Source organism: Psammomys obesus, unplaced genomic scaffold, assembly GCF_907164565.1.
Source record: "Psammomys obesus unplaced genomic scaffold, mPsaObe1.curated_primary_1811, whole genome shotgun sequence".
NCBI lineage: Eukaryota > Metazoa > Chordata > Mammalia > Rodentia > Muridae > Psammomys > Psammomys obesus.
In genome coordinates this window covers 14,014,953-14,033,501 of record NW_026585644.1, presented here as the reverse complement: position 1 = coordinate 14,033,501, position 18,549 = coordinate 14,014,953, and the positions used below count along the sequence as shown (strand labels likewise).

Below are 18,549 nucleotides of genomic sequence, written 5' to 3'. Positions count from 1 at the left end.
ATAGATAGATAGATAGATAGATAGATAGATAGATAGATAGATAGATAGATAGATAGATAGATAGATAGATAGATAGATCTAGATCTATAAATACTAAGTCATTGTCTCAAAAAATAATCAAAGTGTGAAGCTGTGATAGAGACAGACTGTACTGTTTGTTGCTGTGTGTTGTGTGTCTGTCTGTGTGGTGTGTACTATGGGATAGCCTTGTACAGTGCTGTGTACTGTGTGCTGTGATGGTGTTATATATGGGTGTGATGTGTCTTCCATAGTGCTTTATATGGCATATATTTATCCCTTATGCTGTGGTATGTGGATTGTGCCTAGCGTGGTGTGTGCAGGCTGTCTGGGTATTGTTGGTTTTGTTTTTGATGTGCATGTGTGTGTGTGTGTGTGTGAACTTACATGTGTGCCCTAAAAGTGATGCTGTGATGATGAATATGCAAACAGGAGTAAGAGGCTGGAAGTGGAGGGGAAAGTGAGGAGCCGAGTCCAGCATGGGGGTGGTTGTCCTTTTAAGAACAGAGACCCCTGGGAGGAAGACACCTCCTCTGATATCACTGTCCCCCAGATGGACCTGAGGAGCCTCAGCAACAGCCCCCACAGGCATCACACTGGTTACAAGCACATCCGTTCTGTGACTTTTGCAGGATGTCATATAACTTTTAAAATTAAGACGTTTATGATTTCCGTAGTGTTTAAAAGTGGCATATAGTAGAACTGACGATGAAATAACTTGGTTCAGCAAGCAGAGACAGCTTTTGGATGAAAGCACGGCTTATGCCTAGATGATGTCGTGTCTAGACTGTATGAGTAAGAGTGTAGTGTTCTTTTTCTTTTTTTTTCCTTTTTTTTGTTTTTCTGGTAATGTGAGTTCATGTTTTCCTAGTTCCTGATGTGAGCCGAAATGGAGACCCTTACGTTGCCACATCTATCGTTGAAGCCATTGCAACTGTTGACAGAGCCATCAACTCGACCCGGACGCACTTGTTCGACAGGTATGGCAAACAGGGCTGCGGTGCTGGCCTTGATAGACGTGTGGGTGGTGTGGGGGTGGGGTGCATGCTTTCCAAGCACATGGGTCTTTCACCTGTTGCCTCCCTCCCCAAGCTTTAATAAACAAGTCCCAAGAACTTTCATACAAAAGCCACAAGGAGCATCAGCTGACTGTGGTTTCTGTGGAGTTAGTGCTAGCAGGAAATGTCCCTTCTTCATAGTCTCTGGACTTTGTTTCACAGGGAGACCCACCTCATTCTTTTGGCTTATTAGAAACAATTTGGCAAAAACAAAATGTTACTGAGGTGGCCAGTGGATCCCTCCATGTTGGCAATTGCTGTGGACTCTCTGCACCTTAACTGAAATGCGATGCCTGTGACTCTCTCTTTTGACTTATTAATGGTTTGTTTTCAGTGTCTTTGGTTCTTGTTTGTCTGTTTGTTGCTCTGTCGCCTTCCACCTGGGATGAGTCAGGTACAGTGAACCACGTTGTCGAAAGTAGCGATAGAAATTTAGTAATATCAGTAAACTTTTTGGTTTCTGGCTTTTGTCCCCAGTGGCTTATCTCATTGATTCTCTCCTGCCCTCACTCTTGCCAGCCGCCCTCGTTCTCCAAATGACCTGCTGGCCCTGTTCCGGTATCCACGGGACCCATACACAGTGGGACAAGCCAGGGCAGGGGAGATATTTGAGCGGACCCTGCAGCTGATCCAGGAGCATGTTCAACATGGCCTGATGGTGGACTTGAACGGAACAAGTCAGTACTATGTTCTTTCACCACTCCTCACTTGAGTATGATGGTCGTAAACGCACTGCTGTACGTATGTCCTGTGAGAGGCTCTGGCTCTGCCTGCACTAGCATCTAAGCCCACCTCCTGCTGAGCTTACGTAGATCCTGTTCAGGAGCCCTGGATTGCCCGTGTGCTACGGGAGAACCTCAGGCCTTGTTGGTCAGCCGCATGTCTCAGATGTGTGCACAGGTATGTGCATCCACAGATGTCGTGTCTGAAGACTGGAACACTCTGTCGCTGAGGGATAGTGAAGGATGTGAAGGCCTTGGATGTGCCAGTGTCCTCAGGAAGCATTTGATCAAACTGAGCTCTGAGCGTGGGATCCCGGGGTTATTATGTAGCTATGTTTTGATGACTTTAGGAAGGTTATGGTAGAGGCATGCTGCTGACCGACAAGGCCTGGGGTTCTACCTGTAGCTGATGAGCAGCCAAGGCTCCTGAGCAGGAAGGCAGCCTCATCGGAGCCTGCCCCTGGCTAGATAGGTTGGTGGGTGTGTTTTTTTATGGATTTTGTAAAATTCAAGGCCATTGTTGTGAACAGTGTCCTGGGGTGATGGCATAGGTTTGGAGATGATGGCCGGAGTTTGAGGAACCTGCAGGAGGCCTCATACATATAGTATAGGCTCTTGAGAGAAAAGCTGCTTCAGTATAGAGTCAGCACGCTGTACAGTGATGGGCACCGGGAAGCTGTTCCATAAGGAGAGGACCACCTGTAGCTGTGAGGTGCTTCTCTGCCTATTCCATGGAACAGTGTGAGGTGGGATTGAAGGTCCCCAGTTTTGGCCCTCCAAGCATGACAGTTTTCTTCCAGGGTCACCCAATTAGAGCCAGTGGTATAAACCATAGTCCCGATGGTAGGGTGTCAAGTCCATCAGCAAACAGTGAGCTGAGTAGGCAGGGCACATCCTACCAGATCAGTTGCCAGAGCATCTTCAGGCCCCAGCTGAGACGCTGAAGCCTGCGGTCTACACCGTTGCTGGTGGGAGTCAGTGCCACCCTCCTGTGTTGCAGGTTACCACTACAACGATCTGGTGTCCCCGCAGTACCTAAGCCTCATCGCCAACCTGTCAGGCTGCACCGCCCACCGCCGCGTGAACAACTGCTCAGACATGTGCTTCCACCAGAAGTACAGGACGCATGACGGCACTTGCAACAACCTACAGCACCCGATGTGGGGTGCCTCGCTGACGGCCTTCGAGCGCCTGCTGAAGGCTGTGTATGAGAATGGATTCAACACACCCCGAGGCATCAACCCCCAGCGCCAGTACAATGGGCATGTACTCCCCATGCCCCGCCTAGTGTCCACCACACTGATTGGGACAGAGGTGATCACGCCTGACGAGCAGTTTACACACATGCTCATGCAGTGGGGCCAGTTCCTTGACCACGACCTGGACTCTACAGTGGTGGCCCTGAGCCAGGCCCGCTTCTCTGATGGGCAGCATTGCAGCTCTGTGTGCAGCAACGACCCTCCCTGTTTCTCCGTCATGATCCCCCCCAACGATCCCCGGGTGCGGAGTGGGGCCCGCTGCATGTTCTTCGTGCGATCCAGCCCCGTGTGTGGCAGTGGCATGACATCCCTGCTCATGAACTCCGTGTACCCTCGGGAGCAGATCAACCAGCTCACCTCCTACATCGACGCATCCAATGTGTACGGCAGCACAGACCACGAAGCCCGCAGCATCCGGGACCTGGCCAGCCATCGTGGCCTGCTGCGTCAGGGCATCGTGCAGAGGTCTGGCAAGCCCCTGCTTCCCTTTGCCACGGGGCCGCCCACCGAGTGCATGCGTGATGAGAATGAGAGCCCGATACCATGCTTCCTAGCCGGCGACCACCGTGCCAACGAGCAGCTGGGCCTGACCAGCATGCATACGCTGTGGTTCCGGGAGCACAACCGCATTGCCGCAGAGCTGTTGAAGCTGAACCCACACTGGGATGGAGATACCATCTATCATGAGACTCGAAAGATAGTGGGGGCAGAGATACAGCACATTACCTACCGGCACTGGCTGCCCAAGATCCTGGGGGAGGTGGGCATGAAGATGCTAGGTGAGTACCGGGGCTACGACCCCAGTGTCAACGCTGGCATCTTTAATGCCTTTGCCACCGCAGCCTTCAGGTTTGGCCACACTCTGGTCAACCCTCTGCTCTATCGGCTGGATGAGAACTTCGAGCCCATCCCACAGGGCCACGTGCCCCTGCACAAAGCCTTCTTCTCACCCTTCCGAATTGTCAATGAAGGGGGCATCGACCCACTGCTCCGAGGGCTGTTTGGAGTGGCAGGGAAGATGCGCATCCCCTCCCAGTTGCTGAACACGGAGCTCACAGAGAGGCTGTTCTCCATGGCACACACAGTGGCTCTTGACCTGGCTGCCATCAATATCCAGCGAGGCCGGGACCATGGCATCCCACCCTACCATGACTATAGGGTCTACTGCAACTTATCAGCTGCTTATACCTTTGAGGACTTGAAAAATGAGATCAAGAGCCCTGTGATCCGGGAGAAACTGCAAAGGTGAGTACCGGTAAATGGACTCTTTGATAGGCCTGTGGATGCCAGGTGACCTTGGCTGTGGACTGTGATGTCACCATCCCTAGGTTCAAGTTCTGCGGTGACTTGAGGTCAGGGGAGAGCAATCTGTGGAGGCTGGCTGGGATGCCGCAGGGTAAGCCCAGTGTGGTAGACTCATGCCGGACAGCCTGTCCATGCTCAGGAGGTGGACTTTGTAAACTGAAGAAGTTTTCTGTTGAAATAGGAGTTATACTTAGCCGGCTGGGACAGATAAGAGTCACATGGCAAATGGGCCTCAGACTGGGCAGCCTCATGGGCCTGGCTCCATCCGTAGCCTCTTATGCTTACTCAAGCCTGTGCCCCCTACCTATAATGACCTCCTCACGCATGAGTGGCTGATGGAAGAGGAGAGCTGCCTGGAAGCTGGCTAACAAGTGGGGAAGTTTCATGGCGACATGAATACCCCAACACTCACTTCTGCTCAGGAGTGGGTCATCTCATCTGGGGCCAGGCTTCTTTGGACCTTCTGCCTCCTGGAGGCTGTTGAGGCCTGAAGGCTCGCAGGAGAACTCTCCCTTGGGAGATACTGCAGTTTCCGAATGAGGACTGCTCTGCCCCACGGCGCCCTAGTTCGTCTATATAACGGCGTTTGGTGACTGGCTAGGGACACATATGAGTTCTCCACGGGGACAATGTGGTTTATTTTGTCACCGTTATGCTTAATTGGGATTTATGCTCACTGGCTGCACCTCATGTGATTCACTGATCCACTGTGTTCCTATCCAGATGGCTGCAGATGACTTTCCCAGTTTTTTTTTTTTTTTTTTTTTGCTTGCCAAAATATTTCAGAACTTTTTAGTTTCTGGTAATCCTGCCCCTGCTGCTGGAGATGGAGATCCCTGGCAAAAACACCCCCTCCCCCCACCGCCATACACACACAGAGAGAATTACTGTGAACCTGTTACTAAGAGGAAAAATGTGACGTAAACAGGAGGGGAACTGAATGGCAGTGAAATCGAGGGCTGTCAGGATTTTCAGCAGGCCTTGGGGAATGCAACTGTTGCCTACTGTCCTGGAGTCTATTGAAGTTCTGCATTTCAGGGAGGCCTGGGAATGAAGGGTTGGGCCGAATTTGGGCTCCTCTCCGTGGTGTGTGCCTTGGAAGGTACACAGTCAGGGTGCCCATTTCCCTGGGTGAGGGGCCTCTGTGGAGAGCGTCCCGAGCAGAGCTGAAGCAGATATTTTCAGCCTCCTGCTATCCCTTCACAAGTGTGTATGGGGGTTGGTGACAGAAATCAGCTGTCCTGAGGTGGCACTGGCATCTGGTACCTGTGTAGCAAGAACAGCGGCCCTTCCTGTTCCCATGGCAGGTGACTTCCAGTAAGGCCTTGGAGGCTTTTGTCCAGCATGCTTGTCCCTGAACATCAGACAGTTTGTGCTTAGACAGGCTAGATGCCACCTTAAGTGAGAGCCTGTTGAATCTACTTGTAAGATGAATGAATGTCTTTTTGTCGTTGTTGTTTGTTTGTTTTTGTTTTTTTAAGACAGGGTTTCTCTGTGTAACAGAGCCCTGACTGTCCTGGAATAGCTTATGTAGACCAGGCTGGCCTCGAACTCACAGAGAGCCACCTGCCTCTGATCCCAAGTGCTGGAGGGATTAAAGGTATGGGCCAGCATGCCTGGATGAATGTTTTTTTCAGTAGCATGTCACATAGATTATAGAGTCCTCCACTGTCGCTCCAAGCCTGGTGGGGAATGGAGCGGGTTGGGGGTGGGGGTGGATGAAAGCTGTTATTTCAGGCTCTAACAGAGTGTCTTGCAGCATCTGGACACAAGACCACCTATTGCCTTGTAAGCTCTCGGGAAATTGCACAAGGCCAGAAAAGAAAGATCTGTGGGTCTTGCTGGTTCTTTCTATATGAGCATATATATTCCTAGGGCAAGGAGGAGTTAGTGAAAGTGACTGTTAAACATCTGAAAATGTTTAAGCCTCATATTAGATGTCTACTCTTTCTAATTAACCAACATTTTTGTTGACAGATATGTATCAATAAATGGTAGGGTTTAATATTATTCTTTTCAAATAGGCTATTCATTGTTCATGAACTTAAGGAAGAAGATAGGTGTGAGGATAGGCAGGTGTGCCTCATGGAGTTAGGTGTTTCTCCCTGGAGCACAGGAAAGAACTGTGTTTTAATTTTCTTATCTTTTTGGCTTTTCAAATCATTTATAAGCAAATATGTATATATACTTTATATATACATGGAAGAGAAAAGAGGAAAATCCTTTAACATATGACTAAAGATAATATAAAGAAATAGAGCTCTCTTTGTCCAGTAAAAGTCTGAAGAATATGTGGGACCTTTTTCATGTTTGCTGTGTCGTATCCTAGGCAGCTATGCTGGACACACCTAACTTTCTCCTTGTCTGTCGCAGGCTATATGGCTCGACTCTCAATATCGATCTATTCCCAGCTCTCATGGTGGAAGACCTGGTTCCTGGCAGCCGCTTGGGGCCCACGCTCATGTGCCTGCTCAGCACACAGTTCCGACGTCTGCGGGATGGAGACAGGTGGGTGCTAGAGAGCCTTGCCTTAATTACATGGTTGATCTGAGCTCAGGACGGGAGGACCCCTCCCAACTTGCTGCCCCTCAAAGGGTTGCCTGGCACCTTATTCTTTCATGCTAACACACCAAGTCTCAGGAGCCTTTTGATTCTCCATGGCAACCCTGGGAAGGATTAGAACTTTGTTTGTTTTGTTTGGATTTTTGAGCTAGGGACTCACTGTAGAGCTCAGGCTGGCCTCACACTCGTGGCCAGCCTTTTGCCTTGGATGTGCACCATAACCACCTGAGGCTTTGAGCTTGTGGTGAAATTTCTTTTCATTCTGACGATGTTAATTTACTTTAGGAAGTGGGAAAGTCGGCCAAACCCACAGTTGAGGAGTTTAGTCAGGATTTAGCCATCCATCCTTTTTTGAAAAGTAGTCCATCTTCCTTCTTGCTGTTCAGATGTTCTAACATACTGTTTCTCATATGCTGGGCCTTTTTGCTTTTCTCTCATTTATTGGGTAGGAATTTGAGCAGTGTCTGGGCCATTTTGAATTCCTGCTAATGGAATCAGTGGTTTCCATGCTGGAAGAACATTCTTGCTTGGATCCTTGTGGCCGGCACACTCCCTGCCTGCTGCTGACCCCACTGACCCTGCTGTTCTCATGTCTGGAGCACAGGTTGTGGTATGAGAACCCAGGGGTGTTCTCCCCGGCCCAGCTGACTCAGCTCAAGCAGACGTCTTTGGCGAGGATCCTTTGCGACAACTCAGACAACATCACCCGTGTGCAACAGGACGTGTTCCGGGTGGCAGAGTTCCCACATGGCTATAGCAGCTGCGAGGACATCCCCAGAGTGGACCTGAGAGTGTGGCAGGACTGCTGTGAAGGTACGTGGTGCCCTCGCTGCCTCCCCATTGCTGCTGTTTTGCCAGAGAATGGAAAAACAGCCTTTGTGGTTGCTTTGCTGAGCGAGTGGTTATGCGGTCTGAGAGATGAGTGCCAGGGAGTTTTATCACAAAGGTGCCTAACTGTTGCACGTTGGTTACGTAGGTCAGTAACTGCCTCTTGGTGAACACAGGAGGCACCCAAGACCAGAGTGCTGCTTTATCGCCTTAAATAGGTGTGTGCTGAAATGCTGATGAAAGTGCAGTACAGGAGATGCACAGCCTCTGAGCAGCGTGTGCTTGTAAATTCCATGCACTTAATGCCCTATTTCATCCTATCCTGAGCGCAGCACATTTCCTGATGGCTGTGTCACCACAGATGCCTTATGTTAGGATGTCACTACAATACCTTTGCAGCCTCATTGTAATCTTAGGCTGTACCTTGTACTCCTGACAACCAAAGCACTCTGTAAAAGAAAGCAAAAACTTACTGTTTTGTCTTACATATCTGACATTTAACCTATTGCACAGCTACATCGGAGTGCTTTTGTGTTATCATATATCCACAAAGGATGAGAATTAGCTCCTCCGGGAGGCATAACAAGCATACTATGTTGTGCTGATAATATCCTGTCATCCTGTCACTTACAGCCAGAGGACAGAAGAAGGTTTGGACCGTCTCCTTGAACAGGTAGAGAGCAGCCTGCAGGTGTGAGCAGTCTTGATGTTAGGGCTGGAAAACCTCATTGGGAGGTCTGTGCAGTGCATTTCCATGAGCCTGGGGAGGCCTGCTCTCTGCCATGTCTGCGCATCTTGCACACAGGGCCACCGTCACAGCTCTAGCAGCCACTGGCTTCCTGTGGTGGCTATTCCACAGTCTCTTTCCCACTCTGCATTTTTGAGTCCCTCTCTTGGTTAACCTCAGTTTCCAGTTTCTAATTTGAGTGCAGTTTTGGCTTTATTTGCACTATGATCAGAACCCCAGAGATAATAAAGCTGGGGGTGCTTACAACCTAAGCCAAGTAACATAGTGTTTGTGGTAAGAAGAGGACTCCAGAGCATGAATGCTCCGGCCACACACGGAACAGCACGCTTGGTCCTCAGCCCTGTCCTACCATTTGGAGGCCCTGAAGAACACAGGCTGCAGAAGGCTAGAGAAGAGGCACGCAGAGTTCAGAGCTATGGTTATTTCTCTCTTAGTTTTTCTGCTAAAGTAGTGGCTCAAGATATTTAGGAAGTATTGAAATCAGGTTGGCTTTTAAAGCTCTACAGTTAACGTCCTAAGAGGACGTGTGGTGGGGGTGCAATTGTGAATTTGTGTCATGTAGTTTGTCCAATCTTTCTGTGTGCCTTTCCCCCATAAGCATGCATGCATGCATGTATGTATGTACGTGTGTGTGTGTGTGTGTGTGTGTGTGTGTGTGTGTTTGTGTGTGTGTGTGTGATGTATTCTCTCTGTGTGTTGTAAGAATTCACATAAAGGACATTTGATTACTGTGCTCCTATATTACTGCTGTTCCTGAGATCACACTGTGAGAACTTGTATCTGCTTTCACTTTTTTGTTTTAAACTCTCCCGGGTTTTTCCAGGTTAAATGCTTTCCTACAAGGGTGGCATTGTCTTCTTGTTTGCAGGAGAATGTGGTCTTGAAAATAGTGTGCAAGGCCAGTTCTTCTTATGTTCAGATAAAGCCTCTATTTTCTGATGATATTACCAGGACCCCTTCTTCTACAGAAGCAGAGCCCAGGCCTTCCTCCTTTACTCAAAAATATCCATCGTCCCAGAAGAGAGCGCCTCTGAGGCAGGCCTTGTCTTGGCTCATGTCCCCATCTTATTCCATTGTCCCAGCTGCTGCAGAGACTCAAGGTCCCAAGCTCTTGCTGGCATGGCTTCTTCCAGATACTGTGCCTCTTAATATAACAAGCTCAGTCCCATCCCATAACAACTTCATGATTCTAAATTTACTAGTTTCTGTTTTAGCCTAACAACCTACTTCTAAAATAAATTAGAAAACAACAAAATATTGAAATCCTGTAGGAAAAAAAAGTTGGTTGCTGTTAACTGTGTGTGTGTGTGTATGTGTGTGTGTGTGTGTGTGTGTTGCATAGCATGTGTTCGCATGTGTTTAGGTGCACATGTGTATGGGTACAGTTGGCATGTGGAGGCCAGAGGTCATCCAGTGTTTGCTTTGATTGTCCTCCATCTTATTTAATTCTCGGTCTTTCAGTGCACACAGAGCTTGACAATTGTGCCAGCCTGGCCAGCCAGCTTGCTCTGGGGATTCCAACCTCACACGTTCAGTTTGCTCAGCAAGTGCTCTGTGTACGGAACCATCTCCCCAGGCCCTGTTCTTCACACTCGGCTTGGCAGGAGGCTCCTGTGGCTGCCGGGCCACAGCAGCGTGAGCAATGCGTGAGCAATGCCCATGTACCCCAGATCCTGAAGCAGCTGCTTCTGGAGTGGGACAGGGTCTACTTCTTTTAACTAAATGTGGAATGGCAGCCTCTTTCTAGGGACTGATGAGTCTTAGGGCATTGCACACATAGCCACGTGTGCAAGCCCCCACATATGTACACACAGAGGCATACGTAGGCAGGTACGCACCAATACTCACATTCAGTCACAATTTGAAATCTTAGAGTAACTATTCAGATACTACAGAGAATTCAGATATTTCACCCAGATTGACCAACTGCTTTAACATTTTCTATGTGTTTATAATTTTATTTATGCATGTTTTATGTGTGCACAAGTATGTATTGTCTATAAATAAATAAAACATAATTTTTCTAAACAAGCTAAGGAAGTTGCAGATTTCCTACTAAAATGCTCCTAAATAACTTACTTAAGTATAATCAGAATATGTCACAATAATAAAATTGTTTCCTAATTTTTGGCCTTGTTTGAATTTTACTATTTTCCCAATGATGAGAGGTTCCATTCAGGCTCCTCCCTTAATTTTACCTGAAAATTTCTAGACTCCTGTATCCAGGAAGAATTCTTAGTCTGTCTCTGTTTGGGTCCCTTTGGTAGGTTTCCCTCCACGTGTGTTTGTCTGACCTTTTCCTAAAGGTTAAGTGTGACACTGGGGTATGGATGGAGGCTGTGTTATGTATGGATGTTTTACACAGCATGTAAAATGTAGGATGCACAGGGTAGAAGTTTGTCCCATGGCTCGGCTCGTGACAGTGATTCAAGTGACTTATGTAAAATGTTTGACTAGACATTTTGATGAGTGTGAGGAGAGTACAAACAAGTGACTCCAGTTAAGAGTCTGAATATTCTCCTCCTTTGAATCAAGCTCTTTCTCCTGCTGTGCAAGGCCCTGGGTGGAGGAGGAGACTGTTTGTTGGCAGGTCAGGTGTTGTAGGTGAGATTCAGGTTTGGAGCACAGGTCTCCTGTATACATAGAACTGACCAGGTGTTACCTACCATTTGGTTCATTTGCTTTGTGAGCACAGCCGCTTCTGCAGCAGCAGCATTGGGTGTGGGGTTGCGCTGTCATCAGAGTGCGTGCAGCTGTCACAGGCCAAGCAGAACAGTGTAGCCCAGCTGTACTTTGTGTCTGAGGGATAGCTGGAGCATCCGTGGCAAATATGGTGGTCCTGGATTCCCAGAACCTATCTGTGTATAGTTCTTAGGTCAGGGCCATTGGGCACATGCATTCAGTTGGACACACCCACACCCCGCCTTGCTGTTCTCCAATATTCTGGGGCAAGGCTTTGGGCCGGAGAATCATCCTTTGCCCTCTCCTAGAATATTCAGCCTTGCCTGGCCTGGCTTCAGTTTTTAGGAAAGCTTGGAGGAAGCGGCTGCTCCCATCATAGATGTGAAAGGCCAAGCTGCTGAGGCTCTGGTTTGTGTCGTCAGAGTCATCTGAAAAGCCACATTATCTACTCTGATTGGTGAATAGGGCAGATTTAACCTTCCTAGCTTAACTCAGGTCAGATAATGACCGGTGATAACAAATTACATGCCACTTAGGGACTGTTATGTGGTCAGACGTGAGGCCTTCACTCAGGACACTTCCTCCTATTTCTAGCCGCAGACATCAGGTTCTAGATGCTATCATCCAGAGGCAGGAAGCCACATGGCCTCAGCCTTTTACTCCTTTGCCTTTGCCAGGATTTCTGCTTCAGTGTGGTCACAGGGCTTTAGAATTTAGAAAAGGCAGCCTTTGCTTTCTTCTGGGTCAGGCTATTCTTAGGGGGAAAAGGAGACATAAAGATGGATGGCTTTAATGGATGGTATAGATAGGCTGAGAGAGAATAGGGTTTCTCCCTGCATTTGGAGCTTTGGAAAAGGCCTCAATGAAGGCAAGAAATTGTTTGGAAATTATCTGGACTTGTTGCAGGTTGATTTGAGTTGATCATGAGGTCTCAGGGGGAAGAATGCCCTCTGCCAAGGGCAGGAGGACTTAGGTGTGAGCAAACTTAGATCATGAAGGTGGAATATTCAAATCTCCATGGGTGGGGCTGCAGGAGGGCATAGTGGTCACTTTTGATGCCTTGTTGTAGGGTGGTTTGTCCTCAGGAAGGTTTAGCAGGTTTAAGTGCTGCTTCAATTAACATATATGCTTATTGAAGGGGGAGGGGAGATGTTGTGTCATAAGAATAGCTACTGTTTGACAAGATGTAAATTTATCCTAAATTAGGGTCATCTGTAATGATTGCCCCATTTTGCTTTTTCACCAGACTGTAGGACCAGAGGACAGTTCAATGCCTTCTCCTATCATTTCCGGGGAAGACGGTCTCTAGAATTCAGCTATGAGGAGGATAAGCCCACAAAGAGAACAAGGCGGCGGAAGGCTGTAAGGTGATGTTTGGTGGTGTCTGGGTGGTATCCCACCTATAGTGGGTCTCTGGAACAGGTTGAGGTCTTGCTGTTGCTTTGAGCTCTGTGGTAGTCTCCGTTGGCTAAAGCAGAAATGTCCCAGAGCACAGAGTAGATGAGGCCCATGTCCTACCTGACAGTGCTGGGCTATAGTGTGCTGTACTAGACTCTCTACAGAAGGGATGAACTTAGGAATGTTGGCTTAGATTTGCACATTGACACTTTGAATCTTATCACTACCCCTTAGTGTAAAACATGGCAAACATCTTAGCAATGCCACATCGGCCACCCGTGAGCACTTGGAAGGACCAGCAACTAATGATTTCAAGGAGTTTGTTGTGGAAATGCAAAAGATCATCACAGACCTCAGAAAACAGGTAAGGCTGGCCTGAGCCACTGCTATCTTTACCTCTTTGGACCTTTTGCCAGGACAACTCCTGCCCCCTGGGTTTCTAGAGGCCTTGTATTTCTGGGCGATTGGTAAGGTGTTGCCTTGCCCTCGCCTGCTGGCCATGGATGTCGCTTGCTGTTCTTTAGCTTGCTTCTAGCCAGGCTCCATGGAAGCCTCACTCTCATGTTCCTCTGTGAACTAGTGTATTCGTTACTTTTTTCTTGCTGTGACTAAACACCACAACCAAGACAACTTACAGAAGAGTTTCTTTGGACTTGCAGTTCCAGAAAGTTAAAAATCTCCAGTGGTGGGTAAAGGCATGGCAGCAGGAGTAGGAAGCTGAGGGTTCACATCTTGAAAACCGAAAACACAAAGCAGAGAAAGGAAACTAGCGATGGGTGCAAGGCTTTGAAATCTCCAAGTCTGTCCCCACTGATGTACTTCTTCCAACAAGCCACATCTTCTATGCCTCCTCCAAATAACTGGGAAACAATTGCCCAAAGGCCCAATAGGGGGCATCCCATTCAAACCACCCACAACTGAGACCCTGGGCATAGGACAGTTGGTGTCTCTAAATTTGAAATACGCTCCCAGGGACTGTGCCTCAGAGGACAGCTGGAGTAGACACAGAGTCCTAGAAAACTCAGGCAGAGTGAGATGAAGAGGTGTGGGAGAGGACCAACCAGGATTCCTGTTGGTAAGCCACTTCTTCACGAAGTTTGGAAGTAACTCTCTGGCGCCTAAGCAGTGATGGTAGACCGACCAAGGTTGCATGGTAGGGCACCAGTGCTACATACTACAGCCCTGGCTGAGGCTCTATAGACAAATGCCTCTCTTTCTGTCTAAGGAACTTTGTTCTGCTTCTCCCAGGCTCTGCATTCAATCACTAAAGGCCTTGTTTTCAAAGAGAGGGGAGGCTGTGACCTCAGGGGCTTGCCTTGATTGGCAAGGCAACACCTTACCAATCACCCAGAAATACAAGGAGGTGTGTTCACTCTATATAAAGAGCATTAAGTATGTGTCCTTGAATTATGCGGCAGAGAAGTGTTGTCCTGGGTGGCATGGAGCATGTCCAAGGAGGTAGCCTGACATTGGTGACTGGTTTGTGAGATTCTTGAGTCTAGCCCTTTCCCTATCCCAAGGCTACTTAGGTGATGGGCTTATAAGAGACTCATGTAACCCAAATTCTTTTCTGGATACAAAAGCCATTCCTGTGGCATCCGCTCCTGCTTGATCCCTGCAGGCATAGGGCTCCATCTCTGCATCCCAGCACCCAGCTCGGTTTGCTCTGAAGTCCCAGAATGAGTGGGACTGGGGATCCCTGGCTCAGGTAGAAAAGCCCAGACCAACCCAAGGAGACTTCTGGATACTGATGGGAGTGGGTGTCGTTTGGACCCAGTGTTGGTCCAGGTGGTCCATATGGACTTTGTGTCCATGGTAACATCATTTACATTCTACCTGCCCTCAGGGGCAGGACTGCTTGGCTCTGAGATGCCAGCAGACCTGATAATGCAGAATGGCCTTTGTACAGACAGCACAGGCAGTTGTGGCCCTACCCATCACCCCTGCATGACCTGTCTGTGCTGTTGCCTATGGCTCATCAATGCTGACAGCCATCCAGATCACGGCCACCTTTGTCCTTTGCTATCTAGGTCTTGAAAGAGTTAGCTCAGAGTCAGCCATTGATGCCCAGGTTACTTTCCGCTTCCCGAAGATACTGGTCCATCCTCAAGTAGGAATGCTGAGAGTTTATAACTAAAACCTAGTTATGCTAGTGTGTTATTCCTGCACAAAAGTTTGCTTTGTTTTGTTCGCAAACACTGAAGCATATCTTATTGTGAATAGCTCTTTGGCTAACTAAATTCTCATTGTGATTTAGGCTGTTGGGAGTATAGTCATCCTAATACAAAGACAACAGGGTGCTCTTAGTGCCCAGGGACCTCACAGAGTTGCATATGGTTCTGTGCTCTGCTTCAGTGTGGGCTGGGGACCGCCCTGTACTCAGTAGCTAGAACCGTGGCCAGGGCTGAACTCCATGTGGGAAGTAGGCTGGTTTAGAATGCCATGGCTCCCGTCACCTGTTGTAACTGGGCAGCCTCTCAACTGAGCATGATTGTTGGAGTCTAGTCTATCAGCTTAGACTGTCCTGTACCTTGCTGCAGATAACCAGCCTGGAGTCTCGCCTCAGCACCACAGAGTGTGTGGATGACAGTGGTGAATCCCACAGCAACAACACCAAGTGGAAAAAAGACACGTGCACAGTTTGTGAGTGCAAAGTGAGTATGGGGTCGGGTCTGTGTTCATACCCATCACACCTGGAGAGTGGGTGTTCCGGATGTCAGAGGGAGGTCTTACTGGCCTTGATCTGCTCAGCTCGGCTTTCCCTTCATAAGCTGGAGAGAGCAAATGGGGCCATTTGTGTGAACCACCGCAGCATCTAACGGTGTACAGGGAACATACCTACGCTTGGGGACCTGTAAACTTCACAGCACAGGACCCTTCCTCCCAGAGCTGGCTGTTACATTCACCCCCGTGTGTCCCCATTGTCTCTGTCCAGGTCTGGCCTGGGGTATTAGTTTCAGAGACATGGTTCACCTTTGGGAAGAGGGGACAGGTAGGCATGTGATAAACCTCCATTATGAGCAGAGCTTTCCCTGCAGCCTTGGCAGGAATACACTTGGAACAGAGCCAGGAGGCAGAACAGCAGGGATGAGGGCTTCTCCACAGCACCTCTTATCTAGCAGGAGGCAGGGTTTATCTTTTTTCCTGAGCACTACAGAGTACTCCGAGCTGGGTTTCCTGGCTAGGGAAGAGTAAGCTAGGAGAGGGAAGATTATTTGCAGAGAAGACCACTTCCCTCTGGTCTCATGTAGCTCCCTGGCAGAATTAAGTGGAGGTTGGGTGTGGGACAGCTCAGTCCTGTGCTCCTGGGCCTCACAGTGTAGGGTCAGAAGGCAATGGGAAAAGTGCAAGAGAGTGTGCAGTAGGATCCTACAGGAGATGTATTTATAGCTGAAAAGCTCCAAGCGTTGTCTTCAGTCACAATCCCAGGAGAGGTGAGCCAAGCACGGAGGCTGGTACACACTTATTGTAGGGGATGAGGGCAAGAACCATGGGGTGTTGTTCTGGGTAAGGGGTCATGTGGATCACGCCCAGTAGAGGATCCAAGGATGACAGGAAATGTATCTCCCTTCCTTTAGAATGGCCAAGTCACCTGCTTTGTGGAAGCATGCCAGCCTGCCGCCTGCCCAGAGCCCGTGAGAGTCGAAGGTGCTTGCTGTCCTGTCTGTTTAAGGAACGCTGCAGAGGAAAAGCCTTAGTGTTCCTGAGCTGAGCTCCTCGAAGCTGGTCCACAGGATCCTTTTGAGCTTCTGACAATGTGGGGAGCTTCAGGCCACAGCACAAGCTGGGATCCCAGACATTTCAGGACCTCCACTGTGCCATTGCAGACGCAGCCCCGGTTGCTTCACACCCTGTGTTTGTAGAAGGAAATTGAGCAGGCAGGAGTGGGGGCAGGCTCTGGTCCTTACTTCATGTTAGACTTTCTCAGGTTTTTATTTAAGTATTTTTAAATGGAAAAATTGGTGCTACTAGTAAATCAGACAATTAAGACATGGGTTTCTAAAGTGCTTCTGCCTGATGATACCAACTTCCATTTAAATGAGGCAGGAGGCCTTTGAAAGGCTTCACTTGGGCAGAAACATTTGGCAAATGGAACAGGATCTTGTAAAGTCACATCCTGGACCACAGTCCCCACCGGGACACTAGAGCTTCCTCCACCACTCCTCCATGCCTGCTGTCTTCACCTTCACCTTCAGGGCTCGTTAGCATCTGATCACAATACCCATACAGTCCTGCATCTTTGGACCATGTCCACCCTTCTACACACGACTGTCACACTATTAAGCCACATTTAGAAATCACCTTGTTTCCTCTTCGAACGTGTGTAAATACTGCCTTGCTGTAAATTGAATGTGAAACCCTTTGCTCCCATGCCATGTCCAGTAACCTGAACAGCCCCTTGCATTGGTAGGGTGGTCTGCAGCTACCACCTGCCTTGGTTCCTGACCATAGTGTAGGAAGGGTGATTCACTCTCCAGGTCCTGTCAGTGGGTGACAAGCAGGCAGAGAGCCTGAAAGTCAGGAAATCACATCATCACATCGTATGAATGCTTTAAAGGAAAAAAAAAAAAATCCCTATACCTCATATTTTTTATTGCATGATGTTTTATAAAAATTTGCCCATTTTAGATGTTAGAAAAATCATTTCCAGTATGCAAAGCATTTTTTAATTCAGTGAAAAGCAACTATTATACCTCATAGTCTCTTGTTTTTAATTGACCAAAATATTTCATCCTCTTCTCACAAGGTTCTGAGGACTCCTCCCTGAACAAGCAAGTCTTACCCTGTAAACACTGATGTGCCCAGCACTGTATGCCGGCCATTGTGGGTACATCAAAGGGGCCATGTGCCCAAGGGCTGGGGAGGAAGACCTCAAGGACACAGACAAGTCAGTGCCAGTTGGAGAAGGGCACAATAGGTGTTGTTATAGGGAAACCATGGTCAGGTAAAGAGAGGTTCAGCTCTTTGCAGCCTCTGGCATTGGTAAGGCCATTGTGGTGAGATCTGTGTGCAATTCCTGTGCTGATATGATTACAGCTATCTCTTTAGAGCCAGACACAAAGCCACATGTGTAAGGCTGCCAAGCAAGGACAACATCTCGGCACGGTTGTGTCCACAGTGGATTCGCCACATTGCATATGTGAAAGTGGTCATCTTACCCTCATGTTGATATGATATCCAGAAGCCGGTGGTCCAGCAGGGGCGGGCATTTGTGAAATATTAAGTTGAACTTAGTGATGAGATTTCAGAACAGACTTCTGTGAAGTATGAGATGTGGCCACACATCTAAAATCTGATGGCTATGTAACTGTTCAGGCATAGAAAAGGCAGGAGAGCCTGTCCTGGGTATCTGATATTTCCCATGAGCCCTGGGGGTATGTTTTGTGCCAAGGCACACAAGTGCACGTGCTTAGACAGGTGCCAAGGGTTTTTGTTCTGTGATCCTGTGAGGGAAGCTGGCTGTGATTACATTAATTTCTGTATTTCAAACCAAGTTGTCTGCAGATCTCCATTTTGATGTTACAGCCTCATTGCCCAGGCAGTGGGCAGAGTCCAGACACCCTTTCTGACTAGCCACTGCACTGGGCTTCTGTGATACGAAGTAGTGTACATATTTATTTACTTTTCTGACTGTTGCCGACAGCCAAATGCTATTTTAATGTTCCTTGTATTCAGTACATTACCAAAGAGGTGTTCGCACTTTGTAATGACGCCTTTCAGTTCAAATAAAAGGGCCATGTTGTCAAGTGAAGAATCTGTCCTTTTTACTTTGACACAAACAATAACTTGTTTACTGAATGATGTGGAAGTAAGAGGAAGGGCTAGCCAGTCCTACACAAAAACCCAGAGCTACACTTTGAGCCACTGTGAGGAAGAAAAAGAAAAGAAAAGAGGAGCTAGTTAAGGGAGTTCCTTCTTTCTGAGATAGGGAGGATGCCTTAGCCAGACTGATGTTACGTGAGCCCAGC

General features: G+C 48.3%; 1 protein-coding gene across 2 annotated transcripts in view; it reads left to right on the top strand.

Annotated features, from left to right (window-relative positions):
• Pxdn (peroxidasin) overlaps positions 1-16,793 on the top strand; it is a 75,858-nt gene extending 59,065 nt beyond the window's left edge. For both annotated transcript variants that reach the window (XM_055624868.1, XM_055624859.1), the window contains 9 exons: positions 890-998; positions 1,596-1,753; positions 2,799-4,302; positions 6,736-6,870; positions 7,529-7,737; positions 12,429-12,549; positions 12,815-12,944; positions 15,121-15,234; positions 16,159-16,793. In XM_055624868.1, the coding sequence (XP_055480843.1) occupies positions 890-998; positions 1,596-1,753; positions 2,799-4,302; positions 6,736-6,870; positions 7,529-7,737; positions 12,429-12,549; positions 12,815-12,944; positions 15,121-15,234; positions 16,159-16,278 (2,600 nt within the window). In that variant the 3' untranslated portion in view covers positions 16,279-16,793. The remainder of the gene's footprint in view (positions 1-889; positions 999-1,595; positions 1,754-2,798; positions 4,303-6,735; positions 6,871-7,528; positions 7,738-12,428; positions 12,550-12,814; positions 12,945-15,120; positions 15,235-16,158) is intronic.
• Positions 16,794-18,549: the final 1,756 nt, after the last annotated feature.